The sequence below is a fragment of the Physeter macrocephalus genome, chromosome 4, assembly GCF_002837175.3.
Source record: "Physeter macrocephalus isolate SW-GA chromosome 4, ASM283717v5, whole genome shotgun sequence".
Classification (NCBI taxonomy): domain Eukaryota; kingdom Metazoa; phylum Chordata; class Mammalia; order Artiodactyla; family Physeteridae; genus Physeter; species Physeter macrocephalus.
In genome coordinates this window covers 140,532,860-140,544,067 of record NC_041217.1, presented here as the reverse complement: position 1 = coordinate 140,544,067, position 11,208 = coordinate 140,532,860, and the positions used below count along the sequence as shown (strand labels likewise).

At 38.6% G+C, this 11,208-nt stretch overlaps 1 protein-coding gene across 1 annotated transcript in view; it reads left to right on the top strand.

Annotated features, from left to right (window-relative positions):
- Nucleotides 1-8,465, top strand: part of ZFYVE9 (zinc finger FYVE-type containing 9) — a 184,506-nt gene extending 176,041 nt beyond the window's left edge. The window contains 4 exon segments of the mRNA XM_028489397.2: nt 2,883-3,033; nt 5,120-5,200; nt 8,257-8,315; nt 8,318-8,465. Of these exon segments, the coding sequence (XP_028345198.1) occupies nt 2,883-3,033; nt 5,120-5,200; nt 8,257-8,315; nt 8,318-8,398 (372 nt within the window). The 3' untranslated portion in view covers nt 8,399-8,465.
- Nucleotides 8,466-11,208: the final 2,743 nt, after the last annotated feature.

The following is an 11,208-nucleotide window of genomic DNA, read 5'->3' as shown; positions in this document are numbered from 1 at the left end:
GCCTGTGCTCCCCAACTGGAGGGGCCACAACAGTGAGAGGCCCGCGTACCCCAAAAAAAAAAAAAAAAAAAAAAAGTAATCTTTGGAAAACCCTGATAGAACTGGTTTGTTTTAATGGGTTGATAAAAGTTAGTGTGAGAGGAATATTTAATTATTGTTTGGATGCCTCTGGCGATACAGCTATGTATTAAAATATTAACTTTGTAAGAGTTATAAACATAACAAAGTCAAACCAGGAGATGATGATATCTCAGAATTGTATCGATACAGTACCTAGAAATAAATTTACCAAGGAGGTAAAAGATTTGAAACCTGAAAACTATAAAACTTCTTGAAAGAACTTGAAGAAGACCTAAATAAATGGGAAGACATCTCATGTTCATGTATTGGAAGACTTAATGTTGTTAATATGTCAATACTACCAAAGTGATCTACAGATCCAGTGCAAGCCCTATCAGAATTCCAGTGGCCTATTTTTTTTTTTTGTAGAAATGGAAAGCCAATATTCAAATTCATTTGGAATTGCAAGGGACTCTGAAGCCAAAATAATCTTGTGAAGAACAAAATTGGAGCCTACACACTCCTCAATTTCAAAACTTATTGCAAGGCTACAGTAATCAAAATAGTGTGGTATTGGCATGGAATAGAATTAAGGTCCCAGAAATAATTTCACACATTTATGTCCAGTTGATTTTGACAAGAATGTCAAGACTATTTAATGGTGAAAGAATAGTCTTCAACAAATGGTACTAGGACAACTGAATATCCACATATAAAAAGAATTAAGTTGTACCCTTACTTCAAACCATGAACAAAGTTTAACTCAAAATGGATCAATGACCTAAATATAAGGGCTAAATCCATAAAGCTCTTAGAAAAAAACATGAGGGTAAGTTTTCATGACCTTTGGTTTGGCAGTGGATTTTTAGATGTGACACCAAAAGCACAAGCAAAAAAAGAAAAAAATATATAAATTGGACTTAATAAGAATTAAAACCTTTTGTGCATCCAAGGACATTAACAAGAAAGTGAAAAGACAACCAATACAATGGGAGAAAATATTTGCAATCTATATATCTGATAAGGATCTGGTTTCTAGATCTAGAATATGTAAAGAACTCTTATAACTCAACACAAAAGACAAACAGTCCAATTTAAAAACGAGCAAAGGACTTGAAGAGACATTTCTCCAAAGAAGATATACAAATGGCCAACAAGCACTTGAAAAGATGCTTAATGTCATCAGTCACTAGGGAAATGCAAATCAAAACCGCAATGAGGTACTCCTTCATACCTACTAGGATGGCTATAAAAAACAACAGCAACAGTGGAAAATAACAAGTGTTGACAAGGCTGCAGAGAAATTAGAAACCTAGTACATTGTTGGTGGAAATTTTAAATGGTTCATCCACTGTGAAAAACATTTTGGCAGCTCCTCAAAAAGTTAACATAGAATTACCATATTACCCTGTAATTCTACCCCTAGTATATATTCCGAAGTATTGAAAACAGGTCCTCGTAACAAGTACATGTACACACATTTTCATAGTAGCACTATTCACAATAGCCAAAAGGCCTACATAGCCCTAACATTCATGGATGGATGGTTAAACAAATTGTGGTGTATATGCACAATGAAATATTATTCAGCCATAAAAGGGAATGAAGTATTGATATATGCTATACCATGGATGAGCTCCCAAAACATTATGCTAAGTGAAAGAAGCCAGACACAGTAGTCACATATTATGTGGTTCCACTTATATGAAATATCCAGAATACAGACAGAGTGCAGATTGGTGGTTGGAGGGGGGAATGGGAAGAAACTGGTTAATGAGTAAGGGATTTTACTTTGGAATGAATGATGGAAGTGTTTTGGAACTAGATAAGAGTGGTGATTGAAGAACGTTGTGAATGTACTAAATGCCACTGAGTTGTTCACTTTAAAATGGTTAATTTTATGTCATGAATTTCATTTCAATACATTTTTTTTAGTATAGTGATACAAGAATATAAAAGGTATCAGAACACTCATCTGCTGTTTTTCACACTGCAGTTTATAATGTAAGAAGAGGGGAGTAAAAGAAAATAAAAGTTTTAAACTAGAGTTTTCAAAAGATCAAAGCCATTTTAAAAGATTGAATTAGAAAGTTTAACAAATGATGACATGAAGGAAAAAATGGGAATAAAAACAAACAAATAAATTATCCTTAGCCTATTTCAACGAGAAGCCAGATTTTAGCATCAAGATGGTATAAGCTCAGATTTATTTACTAGATACAAAGTGGTGGCCAATGAGTTTTTCCAGGTTAGGTTCAGAATTATCACCTTAAATCTCTTTATAAGAACAAAGCAAAATATTAGTAAGTGATTTCATTGAAGATACCAAACATAAGTTAATAAAACTAAGAAATAATGGCGTTCATATATTTGTAGAGGAAAGCACTCCTTTGTATGGATGTAGAAAAAGAAGGCAAGATAGACTTAAATATGGGATTCTTTTGACTTAGAATTTCAGTGTATATATATTCTCAGAGAATCCAGTGGATAGGAGAAACTATTGTAATTAGCTAAACTAATTTTAGTTACTTGAGTTTAGTGCAGCAATAAAAAGACAGAAAATGAATGCAAAATGTCATGTGTTTGGGTTGTAATATAAATCACCTATAAACTATAGAGAGAATTCAACAAGTATGTGAATTTTTACTAACAGTGACTGATTTTTCACTTTGTTTTCATTATTTGGTAGCTCCTTTGTCACTTTAATTAAATAATAATATTCTCTTTTGTCTTTGAGAAGTTGTGGAGTTGTGCCACGTCAGACACACCAAAAAATGCCCATTCTTGGCAGAATAAGAAAGTTAGCCTTTCTTTGATTGCAGATGATGAAAGCCATGAACAAGTCCAATGAGCATGTCCTGGCAGGGGGTGCCTGCTTCAATGAGAAGGCAGACTCTCATCTCGTGTGTGTCCAGAATGATGATGGCAACTATCAGACCCAGGCTATCAGTATTCACAATCAACCCAGAAAGGGTGAGTGTTTGAGCTGATTGAGGTTATAAGAATGGAAGATTGTACTGGAACTGGAGAGTTGGATATCTCAGCCCCATAACACTCACTGTCAGAATAGGTGACCACAGTTTGATTACATTAACCTTTCCAAGCTTATTCTTTAGGAGTATGTTGACTACCCAGACTGAGCTGCAAATGGGATCTCTGTTATTGAGGGGAGCATCTTGAAAATACTGCCTCAGGATACTGACAGAGCCAGCATTGATATTTGAAGGGAGAAGACTAGGCCCCATGGTGAGAATATGCTTAGGTAGATTTAGAGCTTGTTGAATGACCATACCCAAAGAATGTTAATTAAATTAATAGGTTGACAGGATTCTGAAGGAAGCCTTCCAGATTCGGTGGTACTCAGAATGTGGTCTCATCACTTAGAAGATTGTTAGAGATGAAGACTCCATACCCCAGATCTGCTAAGTCAGAATTTGTGTTTTAACACAATTGCTGTGTGATTCAAATACACATTAGAATTTAAGAAGCATTGCTCAATGTGCCATTTCCTACAGTGTCTTATCAGCTTCTGTGGTTTTTTTTAAATATTCACATAAATAAATAAAAGTTTAGCTTATTATATTAGACTGAGAAATCCTATGTTAAACAAGTTTAAGCAGATTTCTTTACTGCAGGACTTTTCAGAGCCTTTAACAAACTGATGTGTATTGTGATTTTACAAAAGCAGGATAGTGCCTAAACCTTCCCAAATTTATTTGACCATGAATCTTTTTTTCCCTCAGAATATCTCCTAAAACTAGCTTTCTTTACTATGTTTTATGAAACACTTCTCTAGTAGACATACTGTAGGTCATTGTCTTCAGTATATTTTTTAAATCAGTTGTTTAGTAAAGGCATAAAAGGTACTGAGCACATGTATATTCAAATATAATATCTAAAATAGGTTGGTGATAAATCCACTATGCTCCCTATTAGTCAAATCATATCTATAATATTTGAATAAGTTCTGGATATCATTAACATAATTGGTGATAAAACTAGAAGGTCTTCAGAGGATGATTCAAGGCCTGTGAGAAGTTTAGAAACTAGGTCAAAGGAAGACCTCTTGAATAAAGTATAAATGTTTAACCTGGAAAAGTACAGATTGAAAGAGGGTGAAAAATAGCTATCTCTATTTTTAAGGTTTTCTATTATGTGGAAACAATATTCAACTTACCCTCTATAGCTACAAAAGACCAAAACCAGCACCAGTGGGTGAAAGCTACAAGGATCTAGATTTGGGCTAAATTTGAGAGCACACTCTGTAACACTGAGAGCTATCCAGAAATAGAAATGGTTGCCTTGTGCTTTGTGGGCTCCCTGTCACTAGGAGTCTCTGACAAAGGCTGGATCACCTACCCATTAGAGATACTGTAGGCCCAATGGGTAGGAAGGTGGAATAGCTCAGTCCAGTTTAAGATGTGGAGAAATAAAAGTGCAGTTTTCATAAAGCTAAATGTAATTAAATATCCTTTCTTTCATGAAGAGGTGTTTGTCTTTTAAATGGGTGTTTGTTTTTTTAATAGCTCCACTTGGTAAATAAAATAGTTGGCAACCATATCTCCCTCCATATTCAAAATATATTTGATCTAAAAAAAGCAATGAATTAGATCAGGGGTCAGCAAACTTTTCCTGTGAATATGATAAATATTTTAGGCTTTGCAGGCCTGTGGTCTTTGTTGCCAACACTCTGGCATCATACTTCAAAAACAGCCATAGACAATATGTAAATGAATGGATATGGCTGTGTTCAAATAAAATTTTTTTTACAAAAACAAGCTGCAGACCAAGCCCTAGTCTTGACCACTAAAATTTCTTTGCTTCTTGATTGAAGGAAGCACAAAACAGAATGGGAGAGTATATCTTAAAACCTCATTCTCTAAGCTATCATTAGTATTTGAATTATTGGTTACTTGTCTATTGTGGTGTATAGAGTCGGTGTTTTTTGTTTTCTGTATGATGTTGGTTGGAGCTCCCAACTACCAAATATTTCATTATTATTTTCAACCCCTCCAACTCAGAGTCTTTCTTCACTAAACTATTTCTATTGCTATTTTAGTGACTGGTGCCAGTTTCTTTGTGTTCAGTGGCGCTCTGAAATCCTCTTCAGGATATCTTGCCAAGTCCAGTATTGTGGAAGGTAAAGAATGAGTTATTTACTGCATGTACATTAATTCAGTCCTAACTGTTCAACTGAAAAACAAGGGACATTAAAGGAAGCCTTGACACTTTTGCCGTAGACTTTTTTTTTTCTTTTTTGGATTGACGTCTAATTCCAGCTAGTCTCATTTGTGCTACCTGTCAGTTCTAAACAAATGAATTAATCTGAATACTTTCTTTTGTTTAAATAAATGTATGTATGTATGTATGTATGTATGTGTGTATTTATTTACTTATTTATGGCTGCATTGGGTCTTCGTTGCTGCATGTGGGCTTTCTCTAGTTGTGGCGAGCAGGGGCTACTCTTCCTTGTGGTGCGCGGGCTTCTCATTGCAGTGGCTTCTGTTGTTGTATGTGTGTATTTATTTACTTATTTATGGCTGCATTGGGTCTTCGTTGCTGCATGTGGGCTTTCTCTAGTTGTGGCGAGCAGGGGCTACTCTTCCTTGTGGTGCGCGGGCTTCTCATTGCAGTGGCTTCTGTTGTTCCGGAGCATAGGCTCTAGGCACACGGGCTTCAGTAGTTGTGGCACACGGGCTCAGTAGTTGTGGCTCACGGGCTCTAGAGCACAGGCTCAGTAGTTGTGGCACAGGGCTTAGTTGCTCCGTGGCATGTGGGATCTTCCCGGACCAGGGCTCGAACCCATGTCCCCTGCATTGGCAGGCAGACTCCCAACCACTGCGCCACCAGGGAAGTTCTGCCATAGACTTCTGACTCCTATTATTTATTCAATAGCATCTCACTCTACAGCTAATTAAAACTGTCATAAGGTTGCCTGGCTCTCCAAAGAAGGGAGTAACTGGTAGAGGTATCACGGGACACCAACATAAAAGTTAAGAGATGGCTTTTCAGAGCTCTGGAATAAGGTACCCAAAGGGTCATAGTCTGAATTCAGATATATCACTGTGTGTGAATCTGTAAATATGTAGATGAAGTTCAGCCCCAATTACCCACAAGAATGCTGCAATCACCATTTGGTGTACAGAATTGGATTCATTTGCTGCTGGTTTGCTATAATTGACGTGACACATATCCTGACAAAAGTTAATTAAATGAAATTTAATGAAAGGCTCATGAGCATATTGTTTAATTGATTTTTGTAATTTATTTTATTGAAGTTTAGTTGATTTATAATGTATTTCTGCTGTACAGCAAAGTGATTCAGATATAATACACACACACACATATTCTTTTTCATATTCTTTTCCATTATGGTTTATCACAGGATACTTATTTTCTTTGTCAACTATTCTTCACTGTTTTTTGATCTAGTTTACTCTTGTTGTATAACAAATTTAACCAGAATTTAATGGCTCAGAACAACTATTTTATCATGCTCACTGATTCCTCTGGGTCTGCCCTTCACAGGGCAATACAGGGTTGGCTTGACCCTGCCCAGTGATGTCTGGGGCCTCAGTTGGGATGGCTTGAAGGTTGGTGGTTACTTGATGGCCGGAAGCTAGAATTATCTGAAAGTTTTTTGACTCACAAGTCTGGGGCCTGTGCTGGGATGATTTAAAGGCTAGGAGTAATGACCAGAGTCCTTATCATTGGACTCTTTAGCATGCAGCCTTGGGATAGTTGGACTTATTACATGGTGGCTCAGAACTCCCAAGCACAGGTGCTCCAGCACAAGGCAGTAGCCGCACTGGTTTTTATGACCCAGCCTTGAAAGTCACACAGTGTCATTTCCACCATCCTCTAGTGTTGGAAGTGGTCATAAGCCTGCTCAAGGGGAGAGAAGTTAGACTCTATTTCTTGATGGGGAAATGGAAAGGTGGCATTGTAGAAAAGCATGTGAGACGGGACATATAGTGGTCATCTTTGGAAAATATAGTCTGCACACACAAGGACAGGTTTTCATTTCCACAGTAGCTCATTCCAGCACCCTAAGAGCAGTTTTTCCTGAGGGTAGATTCCATTGTGTTAACTGAAATACATAGATAATCTTATGTGTGTTAAAAGAGATTGACTTTGATCTCCTCTATTGGTAAACTTAATAAAACAGCAAGTGAAGAGCAAAGTATGCTATTATACTACATAGCAGAAACACTCTATTAAGAAATCTAGGAGCTAAGCAGTTCTTTGGTCTTAAATGACTAATTAATGCCTATATGATCAAATATTGACTACCTTTGAAATTGTGTCTTTACAAGGTGATTAAAAAGCACCCCTTCAGTGTTGTCAAAATGATAAATTGAACTGACACAGATTCTTACAAATGCAAAGCAATGTATTTAAAAGTTATATTTATGTCTTTGGGTTGGGAATTTCTTAGGCCTTACACTTCACTGTGTGTGTGTGTCAGTAGAGTAATTAGCTGCCTATTTATGAAATTTTTATTGAAGCTCTTTAGAAATTATTTTAGCTGAGAAAATTTTGTGTCAACGAAGCAGGGTAATTGCTCAGCATGTGACAGCTTTCTCCCTCAATTTCAGTATTTGCCTTTGACTCAGGTAGGTAGCAGCCCCCAAATAGTTATCATCTGTTGGCTACATGGTAGCCCATATAAAACATATGTGGTAGGTTTGCCTTATTGCTAGTCAATAAATGGATTTATTCCCCATCCCACTGCTGTTTATTCAGTGATTTATTTAACAAACACTTACTGGCTTTCACTGTATGCAGTCATAGTAAGGCGAGAGATGCAAACGAATAAATATGATCAGAGCATGATAGATGCATCAGTGGAAACACGAACAAAATCCTCTGTGTGTCCAAAAGAGGGACGTGACCATGTGTAAGTTTTCCCTTTGAGCAGTCTCAGGACAGACTTTGTTGTGCCTGAAGTGAAATCAACAGGCAAGTGTTTTCAGCAGAATCCATCTTGGCATTTGCTCCTCATAACACTTTCAATGAGTAAGAGGTTCAGCTCAAAGAACAAAACCTTTTTGTATCTGTCAGCTTCAGAGAACAGAACAGAGTTTTACATTTAATCCTAGAGGGATTTGCTAGATGCCAGGTACAGGGTTTCACCTGCCCTTCTACCTGGCTTTGCATTGTTTCCATCTGTATTGTCTTGGTGCTGATTCTCAGATGGCGTTATGGTCCAGATCACTGCAGAGAACATGGATGCCTTGAGGCAGGCGCTGCGGGAGATGAAGGACTTCACCGTCACCTGTGGCAAGGCAGATGCCGAGGATCCCCAGGAGCACATCCACATCCAGTGGGTGGATGACGACAAGAATGTCAACAAGGGGTAAATGCGGTGACCTTCCCACCTTGTGGCATTTCGTTATGGGCTAGGCTCTGGGTTTTGTCTATACTGGTGTTTTATAACTTTACTGAAAGCCCTGACTAAGAAGAAAGGACTGCTTTGTATTATAACATGGAATTTTAAATTTCTGGTTTCTTGGCTTAATTTCTGAAGGAGTTTCTGTGCATATTTTTGAAGGGAGGAGGAAGGAAGGAGTTGATGAAACAAAACAATCCCTTTAAAGTTTTTGAGATAATAGTAAAACCGAAGGCTTTTTTGGTTTACAAAACACTTTTGCTAATTTTGTTTCATTTAACAACTAGTATTGTTATTTCTATATTACAGATGAGTAAATAAACACCAAAAGGATAAATGACTCCATAAAGCTAGGAAGTGGCAGGGCTAGGACTGAAAACCACTTCCTTGGGCTTCAAATCCTATACTCTTCTCTAGTACATGGCAACTCTATTCTGATGGTTTAAGCCCAGACCTTGGAGTCATCTTTGATGCTTTTGTCTCACACCCTACACCTAGTCCAACAGTAAATCCTGTTAGTTTACTTTAAAATATTTCCAGAATCGTACTACTTCTCACTACCCCTGCTGCCATCATTTGGTCTGCATTATTGCAGTCGCCTCCTAATTGGTTTCGTTTCTAGTCTTGGCCTCCTCCTTCCCCCCAGCCTAATCAATTTCCAGTACAGCAGCCAGAGCATTGTCACTTCTTTGCTCAAAACCCACCAATGGCTTCCAGTGTCATTCAGGGTAAAAGCCAAAGTCTTTTATGACATACAAGGCCTTACCCAATCCCTCCGCCCACTTCTCAGAAGCAACATCTGGCTTCTTGCTTGAATACATCAGCTGTGCTTCTGCCCTCAGACCTTTGTACCTTCTGTTTTCTCAACTTATACCCCGTTCCTATATAGCCATGAGTTACTCCCTCTCTGCTTCAAGTTTTTTCTAAAATGTCACTTCCTCAATAAGGCCTTCCCTGGCCAGCCTACTACATTATAAGCTTCTCATACACATTTCTTCCCTCCCCTGAATTATATTTAAGAGCACCTATAACTCTCTAACATATATTGTTATTTATTTATTTTATTATATTGCCCCTGGGATGCAAGCTCCATGAGGGCAGAAATTTTTGCTGGTTTATTTACTTCTGTGTCACCAGCACCTAAAACACTGTCCAGCACCAAGCAGTTCTTTTTTAAAAAAATTATTTATTTATTTTTGGCTGCATTGGGTCTTCGTTGCTGCGTGCAGGCTTTCTTTAGTTGTGGAGAGCAGGGGCCACTCTTCGCTACCATGTGCGGGCTTTTCATTGCAGTGGCTTCTCTTGTTGCGGAGCACGGGCTCTAGGCGCAGGCTTCAGGAGTTGTGGTGCTCGGGCTCAACAGTTGTGGCTCGCAGGCTCCAGAGCTCAGGCTTAGTAGCTCCGCGGCATGTGGGATCTTCCCAGACCAGGGCTCGAACCCGTGTTCCCTGTATTGGCAGGCGGATTCCCAACCACTGCGTCACCAGGGAAGTCCCCAAAGTAGGTTCTTTAAAAAACTGATTAATTGAATAAATATGTCATACTTCATTGTATTAAGCTTTCTCCCATTCATCCTTCAGGCAATAACTCTATGTGTGGGCTTCTGGAAATACAAAAATGAAGTCCACGTGGTCCTTGCTGACAGGTGACTTAGTCTGGTTTTGAAGATAGTTATAAATAAGTCCACCAAGGTTCAGAAGACGCTCATAGAAAACTCTATAGGAGACAGTGAAGATAAAAAAGAAATGAGGGGGCTTCCCTGGTGGCGCAGTGGTTGCGCGTCCGCCTGCCGATGCAGGGGAACCGGGTTCGCGCCCCGGTCTGGGAGGATCCCACGTGCCGCGGTGCAGCTGGGCCCGTGAGCCATGGCCGCTGAGCCTGCGCGTCCGGAGCCTGTGCTCTGCAACGGGAGAGGCCACAGCGGTGAGAGGCCCGCATACCACAAAAAAAAAAAAAAAAAAAAAGAAATGAGGAACTCTGTAGAGGTGGTCGGGCAGTATTCAGGAACGACTTCCTAGAGGAATGGCTGCTGCTTGAGCTGAGTCTGGTAGGATGAGTAGACATTTGCTGCGTTGCTGTGGCAGAGTGGGCATTCCAGTCTGAGGGATTAGCAGAAGCAAAGGCAGGTAGAGGCATTTATAACATGGCATACAAGAATTTTTTTTAAATGGTTTTAAAACTTTTGTTATTGAACAAAAGAAAGCAATTTCTAAATCAATGAGTGTGTTTGCCTACTTTACAAATAACCCTTTATCTTCCCATACTTCCCGGAAAATTTAATTTCAAAATCAGTTTGTGTTTAATTCTCTATTATATTTGGTTATTAGGTTGATGGTGTGAACTGATGAACAAGTGTCTATATTGTCTATCACAACAAATTCCATGGTTATTGGGACAAAAAAGTTGATAAGCTGAAAATCTGATGCCTTAAGGTATTGGTAGCTAACAACAAGTAGGTTGCCCTTTCCTACAACACGTGCCAGTGACAGCATCGTAGAAAAAAGGACAAGAACTAGTCAGGGAAGACTCTTGAACCCAGGAGTTTAGTTTGTAGTGTGTAGACTGAATGTTTTCCAGCTTGTTCCACAGTGTCAGGGTATCCTTTCTCAAAAGAGTGTTAATCAACTGAGGCTGCTCTATTTTTGACATTGTCTGATGAGTTAGAAGTTAAACTTAACAGTGGTTAAATAATTTTAATTCAGTCAAATGAAGCGAATCCCAATTTAGGTTAAATTTGACCTTTTGTACATAGAGAT